Source organism: Conger conger, chromosome 4 (genome assembly GCF_963514075.1).
Source record: "Conger conger chromosome 4, fConCon1.1, whole genome shotgun sequence".
Taxonomy (NCBI): Eukaryota; Metazoa; Chordata; class Actinopteri; order Anguilliformes; family Congridae; genus Conger; species Conger conger.
Window position 1 is genome coordinate 75528911 of NC_083763.1, and position 15868 is coordinate 75544778.

The 15868-nt window shown below is 43.6% G+C and overlaps 1 protein-coding gene across 5 annotated transcripts; it reads right to left on the bottom strand.

Moving 5' to 3' along the window:
* Window positions 1-6096: 6096 nt before the first annotated feature.
* Window positions 6097-12261, bottom strand: LOC133126800 (tripartite motif-containing protein 16-like). 5 transcript variants are annotated; one of them, XM_061239188.1, is made up of 7 exons: window positions 11576-12261; window positions 8396-8491; window positions 7922-8155; window positions 7594-7753; window positions 7505-7525; window positions 7364-7399; window positions 6097-7069 (listed from the first exon to the last, which is right to left on the bottom strand). In XM_061239188.1, exons 1-7 carry the CDS (start codon window positions 12164-12166, stop codon window positions 6543-6545), a joined length of 1665 nt encoding a protein of 554 aa, XP_061095172.1. In that variant the 5' UTR covers window positions 12167-12261; the 3' UTR covers window positions 6097-6542. The 5 variants fall into 5 exon arrangements, with proteins under 5 accessions (XP_061095172.1, XP_061095173.1, XP_061095175.1 ...); XM_061239189.1 differs by having other exon boundaries at window positions 7364-7394; window positions 7514-7536; window positions 7591-7753; XM_061239191.1 differs by lacking the exon at window positions 7505-7525.
* Window positions 12262-15868: the final 3607 nt, after the last annotated feature.

Here is a 15868-nt window from a genome sequence, read left to right on the forward strand (position 1 = left end):
AACTGGAGGCAGAGCAGCACAAACTCCAGGACTTGTTATTATGTCCCAGCACAGAGTCAGTGGCCCATCCTTTCCTGCTGATCTCTTTATATGCCACTGCTATAGAAACCTCATCCCCCTTCCACTCAGCCTCCCAGTAACAGCGTCCAGACACACCCTCCCTGCACAGCACTTCAGCATGGGAATCAAATCTCTCTGGATGCTCAGGCTTTGACTGGATCTCTTTCATATAGGTCACCTCTCTGTTCCCCCCAGAAAGATGGAGCTGTTTATGCGCTGTGTTGGGGTCCAGTGTGAGCTGACAGGAATCTGATGGAGGAGAAGGTTAAGATTTAAAATGAGGACAGGTCCATCTAAGTATGGCTTCATCTGTATGTACATTTAAGATTGTTTCAGAGGAAGCAAGTAGCACCCGAGAGCCAAATGGTCATGTTTCTGTGTTTAAAAAATAGGCTAACATTTATTTAGCTCCGTGATCCGATAATTTTGCAAAAACAGAGAATGCAACAAATCATTTTATGAACAGCTTGGAAACATTGCACTTTAACTCTAAAACATGCATACTTTGAACAGAATTTATAAATATGGACCACAAATCGAAAGCTTTTCATTAAAGTGAAAAAGAAAAAATCTATTTTTGTTCTAGAGTACATTTAGAGCAAGCACTCACTCTGTAAGCATTCCTCTCTGGTCCTCTGCTCTACAGTATGGACTTGTTTCACTGCAGGGAAGGAGGGAGATAAAAGAACAGAAATAAACATGAATAAGATGGAGAGAGAAATGTGAGGATGGAGGATAATGTTGACACTGAGATCGATTTTAAATATTCTGTCCCAACAGAATATTTTCTGGGTACTTAAACCAACTGTGCTATATAAAGTTTTTAACAACCTGATTTAGACATTTTGAGCAGTTTCCCCTGGCAGACGTCCTCCAGTCGCTCTTTCAGCTCAGAGACAGATTTCCTCACAGCCTCAAAAGAGACGTGTGGACTGACAGTGATGCTGGGTAAGTCTCCAGGTCCAGGAGGGGCACAGAGAGATTGACAGCTCTGCAGACAGAAAGACAGATAGACAGAGAACAGTCTCAGTCATATTCTAACCTGATATCTGTTACAAACTGCACATGAATCCAAACCATTTCACTATGAGAGCCAGTCTACAATGGTGTATACATCCATGTAGAAAACTAAGCCAGGGTCCATGTTGTCATTTGGTCATTTTGATAATATAACAATTTTAACAGTTTTGTCAGTTTGTGAGTTCTCCGACAATTACAATACTATATTGTATATTTCAATCATAAAAATAACAGAACGAATGCACATGTAATGATTTAGCAGTGGAAAAACAGCACGCAATTACTTACAATATCAAGACGCTAAGGACAAGCTCTTGGTGCCTCAGGAACAGAGAAAAGTACCTAAAACCACAGGCAAAGTGACAGGCTTTATACTGACTTTCCTAGACACACCCAGCGATTGATTGGTATCTCAGTTTGTTTAAAAGCTACTTGTGACATCATCAAAATGAAGGGGACATATTGGAATTTCTTCACACAGAGCCAAAGTCCAAATTGCCGTGTGAATTTCACCAAGGAGCGTTTTTGCATGCAGTTTTCCTATTTATTAGCTTGGCCTTTGTACATATGAGCGAGAAGCTTAGTCTAAAGAATGCTGGCTTTGTCACACATCTTCCAGATACGTTTAACAATTGCATTGGGCAGAAGAATGAAACATAGCGACAGTAGTGTCACGTTTCAGGTCTGTCTTGCCATGTTTTATGTTTATTCATGTTATCTTAGTCACGTAGTGTCTTATCATGTATTATGTTAGTCTAGGTTCGTCATGTTGTTTAGTTATGTTTCGTTACGATTTATTTTCTTGTCATGTCTAGTTATGTTTCGTACGATTATATTACCTTGTTATGTTGAGTGGTTATCGTCTTAGTTTCGCTTTGTGTTATGTTTATTGTTACGTTAACTGGTCGTTGTTTATGCATACACTTTTACATGTCTTTCCGCAAACCTTGCGTTCCGCCTTTTCTCTCTCTCTCTTTCTGTCATTCACTCCCTAATTGTTTCCATTTGTCTATTTACTAAAACTACTAACGCTAGATCAGGATTGGGTAGAAACTAACAAACTAATCATGTGTTCATGTTACCTTACGTTTCTCGTGCATGTCATTTACTAATTTACTAATGCTAGGGCAGGATAGGTTTATTACTAACGATTACTAATCACCTTGTTAAACTTGTCATCCATCGCACCTGTTTTCCATTTTCTTGCTACGCTCTCACTAATTGTCTACATCTGTCTACACCCGCATTTATAGCCCAGTCGCGCAACTGTTCTTCGCGAAATTGTCTGCCTCTTGAACTCCAAAGCAACTCTTGAGCATTACTATTATTGATTACACGTTACGATCCAAGCCTGTTTACCGACCATAGTTTATTGATTTCTGTTTTGTTGACCACCGCTTGTTTTTGACCAGGTCCTCGCCTACCGTCTTTGTACTTTTGCTTCGCTGATTGTTTTATGGTTTCGACTTCCGCATCGCCCTCGACTAAGACTCTGCCTGCCATCCACCTGTACTTCAGCCCTGCTGACAGCTCTCCTGCTACCGGACCTCCCTGCACGTTTACCGACTACGAGTTTGCCTCTTCCCTCGGCACCGTGCTTTTTGTTTGTTTATCGTCTGTTTGGCTGGATCTAGGTGTATGGACTTTGCTTGTTGTGACTACGCTCCTGGGATTTTGGGTCCAACCCCCACGCACCCGTCTCAAGTAGCCTCTGTTACTGAATAGTAATGATGGTATTTTTCATTAGGGTATCAGAATGGACAAAAGACCCAGCCTCAGGCTACAGCAAGCACAGTTCAGAAATGACCACAATAGTTTGTAAAAACACTGTTGCGGGCTGAGCTACATTAAAGAGTCTGACATCAACCAAGCTGTGAAACCCATTAACACGATGAAAATTATTTAGGTCAAGAAATTAATATAAAGATAATAATGTAATTAGGCCTGCATTTAATCTTTCTGTAACTGTAAAGTTCCGACAGCCATGTCCAGTCAAAATATTACAAATTAAATTAAAATTAAGGAATACTTAAAAGGTTTCACAAATCCAATCATCCATTTTGCAACAATGCAATACTTTCTGAATATGCTACTAAAATTCTGATCATGTCAACTTCTGTTCTCTCCACAGGAGCATTACTGAAGTTCCTATCAGCATTTAAAGAACCAACCCCTCCTCTAAGTGCTAATACTGATACAGTGCCGCGGGAAAGTATTGCCCCCTTCCTGGTGTAAGATTGTAGGTTTGTGTGTTAATCCACTCAAGTCTCAAGCGCTGCTAAATCAATCATTCCGGCTCCTGCGTAGCTACGCTCAGACTATCATGAGTCGCCCTGCAATAGGGCTGATAGGAGTGGCAACGAGTCACCACAACCGTTGGGAATAGCCGTCAATTATTGAATAGCGACCAGGAGTGCGTGGTCAGAGAACTAGTCCATCCACAGAGACACTTTTGGTTTGCGGTTTAGATTGACTCAGTTTAACCCAGGATACGATCATTGTATTTCTTATCCAAAGTAAATGTCTTTTTCCAATTCGGAGCCCTTTTCTTTACCATGATTTCCTCTATTATTGCATATTTGTCCCGTGGAATCCTTCTTCGGATCTTTGGAGAAAATTTAATATTAGACAAAGGGAAGAGACTAGATCAGCCAATAAATAAACCAAGTTACAAACACAGTAGTAGCACTCTGCCTTCCGGCTGACAGAGAATCTCCACAATAGGGCCAATAAATCAACCTTCGTATGATCTGACTCCATTTTAATACCAACCTCATGCTCACGACTACTGTCTGTTCTGGCTCCACGGTGGTGGAACGAACTCCCCGTTGAGGTCAGAACTATAGAATCTCTCCCCACCTTCAAGCGCAAGCTGAAGACACACCTCTTCAAGCAGCACCTCTCCCCATCCCTCCCTACCTCCCTGTGAACCTTAATTGTTGTCTCTGTGACTTGCTTTGTGTATCGGTATTTTTAGTTGGCTAGGTAAGCAGTGTTTGGATAGTTAACTTTGGTGACTTTTGCTCTGTTTGTTTGTTTGTTTGTTCAAAAAAAAAAAAAAAAAATTTTTTGTTGTACAGGTAGCAGTTGAAATTGTGCTTCCCTCTAGGGTCTTTCAGCGAACTTATCCCTGGTTATGGGTATGAACTTTGTTGTACGTCGCTCTGGATAAGAGCGTCTGCCAAATGCCAATAATGTAATGTAATGTAATGTAATAATCATTTTGATTAGGTATCTACCTTTGGTAGATTTCTTAGTTATAATTCAGTCTTGATCGTGACAGAAATCCTGTACCGTACTGGGCTCCCTGAACAGTCCTCTGCTGGTTCTGCCACATGTCACATCGGCCGTTATGTGCACGTCTCACGAGCTGGCTAGATATCTGCAGTCATTCCAGAGGTCGCAGGAACAGTTGCTTTTGGGTGTGGCCGAATGGCAGCTCAGGGACCCAAGAAGACCAACATTAGCTACGGCTGTTCTCCACATGAATGAAGTGACACGCAGAGGCGTGAATCTGCATCCTCCCTCGACCAACTCGAGGGCAGTAACCACCCATTCCCTGTGTAACAGCGAGTGTTCAGTAAGCAAAACCACACGGATCAAGTTATAACAATTTACTTTACCAGGAAGGTCACTTAGTTAATCACAGTCTAATTCCAAATAAAATACAAATACAAGTATTACAATGCAAACCAAATCACAGAGTGTTAAAAGTCATACCTGGTAACAAAGAAAGAAACAATCTTCATGCGGTGTGTGTGCATGGGGTCCTGGTGAAGGACGTAGGAGCTACATGCATGGTCTGCATGGCGGTATGGCTACAGACCCGCCCAGACTGTTTGCTTCCTGCTGATAAGCTGAAACCAAGCCTTTGATCTGAGACAGGTCCATGGTCCAAATCCAAATTTAGTCAATTCGGATTTAGAAGCATTGCTCTCTTGGTGGTGGGCGCTGGTCAAGAGAAGGAGAAAGATGGCCTCACAGGGACACTGGCCAAAAGGGAACTACAACATCAAACAACCACCCCCAGACGCAGGAGTGCCACTGCGACCAAAACCAACCACCCCCAGATGCAGGAGTGCCACTGTGACCAAAACCAACCACCACCAGAATCAGGAGATAAGATCCGCACAGCCGTTGGGCCCATGAGAAAGGCCTTTAACCTTGCATTGCTCCATGGGAGGATTGTCTCCTGCTTAGTCTAATCAATTGTACATCGCTCTTGATAACAGCGTCTGCCAAAATGCCAATAATGTAATGTATGTTGGACAGTCGGCAGTATTTTTCATAGACTGGACATATTTAGAGGACACAGTACGGTCAAACTCAGTGAAACCCTGTAAACACAGTATGTATATCATCAAGGGATTTTAAATACACTACATTCAGAGAACATTTAGCCAAATTAACAACTTTCTCATCCAGTGAACTGAAGTTACGTCCTCAGTAGGAAGCAAGTAAGCTGCATTCTCCAATTCCTCCTTCTCCCAGCCCCACCATTCAGAACCCTTAAGACAGGAGCCAATCGGGCCCTGACGTGCTCCCTCTGGTGGTGAAACTGTGCTACTGCATGATCTGCTCACTGTGGGACACTGAGCAGAGCCCAGCAGGAAAAGAGCACAAGATGGCAGCGGGATACACAGGCATGGAGTGCTTATCAACTGACTAACAGTCCTGTACAGTCTGCTGTGTGAGACGGAAGATGGCGGCCATGTTGGGGTACAGCACAGACACATTTACACAGGTTAATATCTCATTAGCTGCACAGATCTATGGTGGTGAGGCACTTCCTGTACGTGGGCCACACCACTGCAGTATTATAACTGACAGGAAACCCAGAGAGCCCAAAGCCCTGCTTTTCTTTCAGTTCTCTCCATCCAACCCTTTCAAACCTCACTTAAACTGTTCTCTCTCTCCCCTCTTAGCTGTCCACCAAATTAAAGCAGGAGGGATGGAAAATATTCTTACTACACCAAAAACCCAGGGCAGAGAGGAAAGTAGTCTGTTTTTATTTTATTAAAGTAACACAAACGAACAAACAACAAAGTATACAGTATATGATACATGTATAACAATCTTTTGGAATTTTAATTCAGTTTACACTTCCTCACATTGGTACAAAGGACACATGAGCATAAACTACAGAACAACTTTCTCCCAAAAGAGTGATCGTCACAAAGCATTCATAGAGTCCTGTGTGGAAGAAGCAGAAATGTAAGCAGAGAATCCTATTTTCTGAACGCACAGGTTTCCTGTCTCATTCCTGTTTGATCTCTCTTCGGTTTCTGATAAATGATCTATACCACACAGTGTATGGGAGAAAATCAACAGATGATTTTCAATAAAGGATGTATCCACCCATTTGGGAGGCAATGCAACTTCCATGTCTTATTAACTTCTCATCTCTGTCTCACTGCAGTGTTTTTCTCACTCTGATTACAGCTGATCCTCCCTCTCTCTCATCACAGATCACACAGTTTCACAGAAGAAGCACCACTATAAAACCAAAACCCAGGATAGAGGGGCTGAGTGAATGTGGTCTGGACTCTGTGCAGGAGGGTCATGGTGTCAGAGACGCTGTAGAAGGACAGAGTTCCTGCCCTGTGATCCAGGTACACTCCTATTTTGGTGGAGGAGGGAACAGGGATTTCAGTCTCCTCATTATTGTGCCAGAAAGAGTAACTGGAGGGAGAGCAGCGCAAAGCCCAGGACTTGTTGTTACATCCCAGAGAAGCGTCATCACCCTTTCCTTTCCTGCTGATGTCTTTATATGTCACTGCTATATCAACCTCTTCTCCACTCCACTCAGCCTCCCAGTAACAGCGTCCAGACAGACCCTCTCTGCACAGCACCTGCTTCCAGGAGTCAAATCTCTCTGGATGATAAGGATATGACTGGATCTTTCTCACACGGGTCACCTCTCTGTTCCCCTCAGACAGACGGAGCTTTTTATACGCTGTGTTCGGGTCCAGTGTGAGCTGACAGGCATCTGATGGAGGACATGGTTATGATTTCATATTAGAACAGGTCCATCTAAGGTCAGTCTATTATTCATTATTTTCTCCATACATGCTGTATAGTGTGATTTTACCTGAGTTATAATAATAATAGGCCAACATTTCTGAACTAAAACTGAGAGTCAAATATATCTGGTTACACCCTCTTACAACTCATATAATGACAACCAGGCTGTTCTGGATGTGTGTAAGTGTGTGTGTGTGTGTGTGTGTGTGTGTGTGTGTGTGTGTTTATCTCAGGTGAGAGTTTCAGAGTGAGCACTCACACTGTAAGAAATCCTCTACAGTGTGGACTTCCTTCACTGCAGGGACAGAGAGAGAGAAAAGGACAAAAATGAAGTTATGGGAATGAGGGATTCTGTTTATACTAAATATTATTCAGAGCTCAGAGTTTAACAGATAATTACTGTATATGCATTCCATTTGATCTCCCCAGTGGCTTTGCATGGATAAAAACTGTCAAAGAAAGATTTTGCCCGTTCATATTTTTCACAACCTGATTCAGAAATTTTGAGCAGTTCCCCCTTGCAGACGTCCTCCAGTCGCTCTTTCAGCTCAGAGACAGATTTCCTCACAGCCTCAAAAGAGATGTGTGGACTGACAGTGATGCTGGGTAAGTCTCCAGGTCCAGGAGGGACACAGAGAGACTGACAGCTCTGCAGACAGACACACAGACAGACAGACAGACAGAGAACAGACAGAGAACAGTATCTGTAAAGATTTCTGTGCAGATGCCAGGAGAAGACCTTTGTAAATGAGGAACACACCTCACCATGTGTGTACAGTGTACATAGTGCAGACTGTCAGAGAGCCAGTGATGTTACCTGGAGGAAATGGATGTGATCCTCTGTGTGTGAAAGCTGCTCCAGCTCAGCGTCTCTCCTCCTCAGCTCAGCAATCTCCTGCTCCAGTCGCTCCAGGAGTCCTTCTGCCCGACTCACTTCAGCCTTCTCCTGATCTCTGATCAACTCTTTCACCTCAGAGCACCTTCTCTCAATGGAGCGGATCATCTCAGTAAAGATCCTCTCACTGTCCTCCACTGCTGCCTGTGCAGAGCTCTGTTAGGAGACACAGAGAGAGGAGTGCTGTACATTTTAACTAGGCCTTTCACTCAGCTCTTACTGGGACCCCAGACAGCCTGTTCCTCACAGTGTGGCTGAGTGGGATTGAGCCCCACAGGGCTGGAAAGTGGCCCAACACTGGGCTCCTCACTGGCTGACTGGAGGAGAGCCCTGACTGAGCCCTGAAATGGCTCTTCCAGCAGCCAGCTGTTGTCTTCTCCTCTGGTCAGTACCCACCTTGAGTGAGTGCACAGCCTGTCTCAGATCCTGCAGCTCCTTCTCTCTCTCCTGGATTCTCTGCTGGAATTTACTCTGTGTCGTCCCCAGCTGCTTCTGTGGATAGTTTGATTTCTCATATTATCATACATTGTACGCATAATTTATGAAATATTGCATCTTGTGTAGCATTAAACAAAAAAAAACAACCCATAAATGGGAAAAAGATTTGCTTATTAACCCTGACCCTCACTTTTGGTCGCAAATTTGCAAAAACACCTTTGGAATGACCCAAAGCTCAAACCTACAGCTAATCCAATACAAAATTCTTCACAGAACACACTATACAGGACAAAGACTGTTTCAGATGGGTATCAGTGATACTAACATATGCTCACACTGCAGAAACAAACTGCCAGATAACCATTTACATGCCACTTGGCACTGCACACCTATTAACGCATTTTGGCGAAGGGCCTGTGAAGACCTATCTCTGCACCTAGAACACCCCATCCCGGCCTCCTCCTCCCTTTGCCTACTTGGTGACCTCACTAACCTTAACATGGACACAAAACAATCCCATCGGCTCCTCACAATCCTTACTATCGCAAAGAAAACTATCCTCCTGAACTGGAAGTCCAAAGAAAATCTGAATTTAACGCAATTCAAAAATCTACTGTCAGAACACGTTTCCATGGAGAGAATGTCTGCATGTAGGAAAAACCAATTGGCAGCATTTGAAGACACCTGGGCCCCGATAATTAATTGCATCACATAGGGTGGGGGGCTCGGCGGGGTACCCCTCCCTGGCCTCCGGGCGTGGGCTGGGTGGGGGGCTGCGCATGGCCGGTGTCCTCCTCCCACCCCAGGCCGCCCTGGCCGCTACTCCCTTCCCGTTCACATGTCACTAGGGTTTTGGGGGGACGGTGAGGAGGGGGGATAGGTTCGGGGCAGCTTCGTCCTGTTTGCCGGACCCTGCCTTGTTGCGCCACCCCCCCCCCCCGCCAAAAAAAAAAAAAAATGTAACAACACACACTAGTCACCATATGTCACAAGGGCTCCGGGGGGAGGGATGGGGCAGACTAGCTCTCTGTCGCCCAACCGAGGTGGGAGCCCCCTGCCCTGGTCACTCCCCCCAATTTTAATTGCACGTCAGTCAGAGACACACTCCACCCACACCACATATCACTAGGGCCTTGGGGGGCGGACAGGGATAGTTGGCCAGCGTTTAGGCCCCTGCACCATGACTGTCCTCCCAATTTGTTTTTTTTAATGCTCCATAGACATCCATACAGCCCACAACTCACACAGTCACGCATACACACTACACGCTCACACCTAGCGCCCACATTGGGGGAGGAGTGGTGGGGGCCGGTGGGGGGGGCTGGTGGGTGCCGGCGGTGGGCGTCCCCACGCTCCCCGTGCCCCCCCCCCCTCGCCCCCCCGCGCCCCGCCCGCCTCTGCGGGGCCTGGGGGTTCGCCGTCCGCGCCCCGGGGGGTGGCGTTTCCGTCCGCCCCGCCCCCAGGCGGCCACACCACGCCCAACCCCGCGGGGCCGGCGGCGGGGGCCCCGGGACCCGGCCGGGGTGTGCGCGGGGGGCCCGATGCTTGGGGGCCACTGGATGGCGGGGCCAGCCGCGCCCTGTCGCGCCCCTCATCCACCAACGTTCCACAGGAAGTGACAAACCTGCTCACGCCCACTTACATGCGCGTATACACACATCCCACTTTAGTGAATATTTGGTTCATCTTGATGCTAACCTCACCTCTTGCTACAGCCAAGGCTTTAGTGTTGTAGTTGTCTTTGTACTGTCTTGAACGTATGTCTTATGTTTTGTGTCTCTCCCCATCACTTGTCCCCCTCCCTTCCCCTCTCCTAGGCCACTCCCCCCCCCCCCCCCTCCGGCCCCCCCCAATCCTCAATCTGCGGCGTGGGGGAGGAGAGCAGTAACAGCCTACTCATGGAAGAAGACGAAGACGAAGACTCGCTACTCCACCCCCCTCCCCAATCTCATATCCCATCCCCATATGCCTAAATAAAGTATGAAATAAGCAACAGGGGGAACATCTGACACCTCTGGAAGAATACAAGGGTACCAATACTCCCCTGTTATAGATCAAACTGGCCCCAAAACACACAGCACCAAGATCAATCATACTGCTTGCCCAAGATACCAGGGACACAAAAAATAAATAAATAAAAATAAAAAAAACAACAACAAAAAAATCAGCACCACGTTTTAAGACACTAAATTATTTGCCGTTAAGGTTGTAGTAGTCTGTCACTGTAAAATAATCCTTAAACTGATAAAACCCTGGGTTAAACAATGATGTCATTTTCAACTAAACACAGAGTAAATAACCAGGAAATACAATGACACCTACAGGCTAGTGTGTAGCAGTGTACTGGTCAGATATAATTTAATGAATAGTGTTTGCAATGTAGACAGAATTTTATTATATTTTCTAAGTTAAAATGTCACCCAGGACAGGAAATGAGTTAAGCAGGTTTTGAAAAGATGTACAAATGCATAATGAAAATGCTTTAAGTTTCTATATGCTTTTAAATACAGGAAGATATTTTGTTTCTCTTGCTTTATACACTCAGAACACACAGAAATAAAGGTATGAAAACTGCCTAAAAAGGTGCAAATCCTTGTCACTGGGGTGCTACTCTATACAGGTTGTACCTACAATTTTACCCCTCGCAAGCAATATATAATTCATTATTTGTAACTTTTTTGCTTGGAAAACATACTCATTTGTACCCCAAGAGAACATTACTGTCCTTTCGAGGTATATTTGGGAAATGTCATCCTTGAAGAACAAGAATATACCTCCACTGTCACTTTATTTGTGAGAGTGCAGGCAGAAAGCAGAGAGGGTAACAGACAGAGAAGGGACCAGAGCAGTGAAAGTGCCATGGGGGACTGATCCCCCGTCCGTCTGGGAGAATCAGATGTGGCTCAATATTCAGCCTCCCTACAGGCTCCAGCACATCAGGAAGGTGTGACGTGTAAAAGACATTTCAACAACATACATACATATGCCATATTCTATGTGTTTTTGTTTCCGAAAACATGGCATGACATTTTTTGGAGTGTGTTTTCAATCAGTAACTTTTCAACTTTAATTTGAAACTATTCCTCTCCTGTATTATTACCAATGTCAGAGCTGCCAGGGAAGAGCTCCAGTCCTTACCTGTTTCTCAGTCCTTTCTGCTGCAGCTGAGACTGTATCATGGCCTCTGTGTTCATCCATTGTACACAGATAACAGATACACTGCTGATCAGTACGACAATAAACCTCCAACAGTTTTTTATGTTGATGGCAAATATTGTCCTGCAGGCATCCAGTAGCATTGATGACATTATGTGTGTTTCCTGGGTGAAGCTCATTGTGAAGTTTGAGATGAGTTTCACAGTAAGAGGCCAGACACACCAGACAGGACTTGATGGCTTTGCGCTTTCTCCCAGTGCAGATATCACACGCCACGTCTCCAGGTCCAGCGTAACAGTGAGCAAGAGGAGCAGCTTGGATTCCTGTCTTCTTCAGTTTCTCCACCACTTCAGCCAGCATGGTGTTTTTTCTTAAAACAGGCCTTGGGGTGAAGGTCTCTCTGCACTGGGGACAGCTGTAGACACCAGTATGATCATCCTGATCCCAGCAGCCCTTAATACAGCCCATACAGTAACTGTGTCCACAGGGAATAGTCACTGGATCCTTCAGTAGATCCAGACAGATCGAACAGCTGAACTGGTCCTGATCCAGTAAACCTCCACCTTCAGCCATTTCACTCCTTGGTTCTGCCCACAGCTGCAGGCGTGTTGAATTGATCTGTGTCGCGACGAAGAAAAATAGCCTGACAGTCAAACCCCAGGGTAATGCTCTAGGGTTTCCCGCGTTTCACGATAACGGTGTCTCTTAGCGTTTTACGAAGACTCGAAAGGTATACCTCACTAAAGTCGTTTTATAGCTTAAAGTGACAGTGATTAGATATCGTGTAGTTTCTCTGAATCTGCGTAAGAAAGTGCAGGAGGTATTTCCTGGTTCTGAGCGCACGCGCGTAGATACTGGCCTCTGTTATTTTACTGCGCGCACGGACATGGAGAGTTAAGTTTCGTTTTCTCTGGAACTGCGTGACGGCCGCCGCGCGCACGTGGGGCCCGGCACGGCCGCGCGCGCGGCACCGATAGTTGAGCTTCACTTCCCTTAACTTTTCCCATTCATTCTCAACGGAAGTTCTTAACACTTCGGATGTAATATATTCTTGGCCGCTCGTTGATATCGCGGCGCTGTTCCGAGCTAAATGAATGACGTCTTTTCCGTGCGGATTCCTTAACTATACGATTAATTTCCATGGCCGCCGACGCACGTTTCGGTAAGTCTATCTCAATAATGATAAAATTGCCTGTAGTTTAATCAGTTACTGCGATGTATTATTGTTATTTTGAATGTTCCAATTGTTCGTTTTTTTACGTGGGAAAATTCCAGGTAAACGGGATCATGTCTGTGCATCTCTGTTTCTCAACGTCGAAGCCAGCTACATTAACATATTACGGTTTAAAATATCACCGTCATTAATAGTATTGCCAATTTTTATCTACGTTTGATTCACTGTGTCATGAAGGCTTAGACATAAAATGTATTATTGTTACTCTTATTTCACTGCTATTGTAAAATCAATGAGTAGGGCCAATGCCAATTTTTTATTCTCATAGGCCTAACTCACTGTCATTCAGACATCTTATTTTTGTATATGTTCCTTTATTTAGAATTAATATATTATTGTTGTTGTTGTTAACTTGCCCATATTATGTAATTGCCCAGCAAAGTATTTAAATAATACAGCAGTTTCCACAATTATTATATTATACAATATTTGCACCCATGTTACCTTAAATTATATGAATGTACAGTAAATACATACTTGTTGTTTTTGTTTTTTCTTTGTTTAGTACAATAATGACTGTAATGCCAGGCATTACAGTATAATTAGGCACACAGTATAATTAGTACGGGTCTCTTGGTTACTTTTCATCCTAACTCTCGTTACTTTGATATCTTCAGGTGATCAGCATGTGGAGGTGTGTATATTTTCTCCCAGGTAGGCTACAGATGTGCTTCCGGAGAGGTCTGTGAAGTCCTTGGCAAAATCATAACAACACCAGTACTTAACACCAGTCCTGAGAAGCTTTAGGAGACCCAGCAGTTTTGGCAGCATCTGACTGTCGGGAGATAGGCTGTGTGTGTTCTAGTTGTCACCTTCCCTCCTGCCCTGGCTATTCCAACTGCCCCAGTCCCAAGCCCAGTCTCATTTAACACCTGTGCATATCATACCTGCTAATCTTGTTACAAACAACAATACATAGGTATTCACTTATATATTTGTTGCTGTTGTTGTGTTTATGTGTTCAGAAGAATTGTAATATGTAATGCCCTCCATAATGCTTGGGACAAAAACATTAATTTGGCTCAGTACACCACAATTTTTATATTCATAAACAAATGATTCAAAGTGCAAGTTTTTTATTAAAGGGTATTATTATACATTCTGGTTTCACCATGTAGACATGACAGCACTTTTTATACATAATCCCCCATTTAAGGGCACCATAATGTTTGGGACATATTTATGTGATGTAAATGATAGTCATGTTTACTGCATATTTTTTGTATGCATGACTGGTTGAAGTCTGTGACCCACTGAGACATTACTGTAGTCTTCTGTGGACAGTAGTCTCTGACACATCCACGCTTGCCTCCTGAAGAGTGTTTCTGATCGGTCGGACACGTGTTTGGTGATTTTTCTTCATTCTGATGAGAATTCTTCAGCTATCAGCTGTAGATGTCTTACTTGGCTTGCCATGCCTTTTGCCCCAATACATGTTCTCTCTCCTGAATGCTGTTCCAGACAGTTTATTTTGTTACACCTAAGGTTTGACATAACAAAACGGACATTACAGATTTTTATTTTTATTTTTCAGTCTCATAATGGCTTCCTGACATTCATTGGAACAACTCTGGCCCTCAAGTTTAATGACAATAAAACAAACCAAAGGCAAGAAAAAGCCTAGAAAAATATGGTGTTTATGGTTACTATGTATAAAACACACTGTAATTTCAATATGGTGAAACCAAAGTCTGTAAACATGCCCTTCAATATTTGCATTTAAAGAACATTTGTACTCATCTGTCTAAACATTGCAGATGGCACTGTATATAACATTGTAATCTTTTTTTGTGTATGTAATAAATTGCAATAATTGATCTAATGTCAGTACTTGTAGAACTTTCCATATATTGATATACACTGCTATTTGCACAAACTGTACAACTTTTATGTTGCCTCATTGTGTTAGTGTAAATATGTTTATACAGTTCTGTGCTTTAATAAGCTATACCTCAGTTACATATTTTGCATGTTCTATTTGACAATACACACTCAGTGTGTCAGGGTTGGGATGTAGCACCGTTCAGGACCACCAGGGGTTTATTATTTTCACCTGGTCCTCATTAGTGCCAAGGGAGCCTACCTCCTGAAAAGTATTTAAAGCCCTCTCTGACTATCGGATATAGCATTTTCTGTTTCCTCAATCTTCCGGGGTTTTATTATATTATTATTTATTATTGCATTATGAGGGATACTCTTAGTCGCTCTTGGCTCTCTGCCAGTCCCCGACCTTATACAGTGAGCACTTTATTAGATATTTATTAGACATATTATGTCTTCTGCTGCCGTAGTCTATCCACATAGAGGTTTGACACATTGTGTGTTCAGAGATCTGTTCACTGATGAAATGTATAGTTATTTGCATTGCATTGTATAGTTATTCACCTTCCTGTCAGCTTAGACCAGTCTAGCCCTTCTCCATTACCTCACTCATCCTCAAGCCATTTCCATCCTCAGAACTGCCCATCTCTGAATGTTTTTTGTTTTTCGCACCATTCTGAGTAAACTCAAGACACTGTTGTGCATGAAAATCCCAGGAGATCAGCAGTTACAGAAATACTCAAACCAGACCGCCTGGCACCAACAATCATGCCACAGTCAAAATCACTAAGATCACATTTAAATATATTTTTGATGGTTGTTATGAACATTAACTGAAGCACCTGACCCATGATTTTATGCATTGCACTGCTGCCACGATTGGCTGATTAGGTAATCACATTACTAAGTAGGTGTACAGGTGTTCTTAATAAAGTTCTCAGTGAGTGGATATTTTGGTAATTGCTGTCTGTATCTGTGTGCTTGGATAGTAGGCAAGTTGTAAATATTGTTCTCCTTCAGTTGCCATAAAGACTTTTACCCAACATCCAACCAGCTGCCTGCCTTTCATTTTATTTCCTGCTTGTTATAATTTGAATGTGAAGTTTGTCAGGATTAGAAGAGATTAAATAATATACTTTATTATCTGTCACGACCTGGCTCACTGGCCGTGACAAAGAGAGAGATGCATATTTCAAAACATTTATTTGAAATAACCAGGC

What these genes read in the sequence shown, in the direction of transcription:
- LOC133126800 (XM_061239187.1), bottom strand. Translation starts at nt 12,166, where the DNA reads ATGGCTGAAGGTGGAGGTTTACTGGATCAGGACCAGTTCAGCTGTTCG. An exon ending in ATCACATCCATTTCCTCCAG is followed by an intron (nt 7,754 to 7,921) that starts GTAACATCACTG and finishes GTCTGTCTGCAG; the next exon opens with AGCTGTCAGTCTCTCTGTGT. An exon ending in GCTCAAAATTTCTGAATCAG is followed by an intron (nt 7,424 to 7,593) that starts GTTGTGAAAAAT and finishes TCATTTTTGTCC; the next exon opens with TTTTCTCTCTCTCTGTCCCT.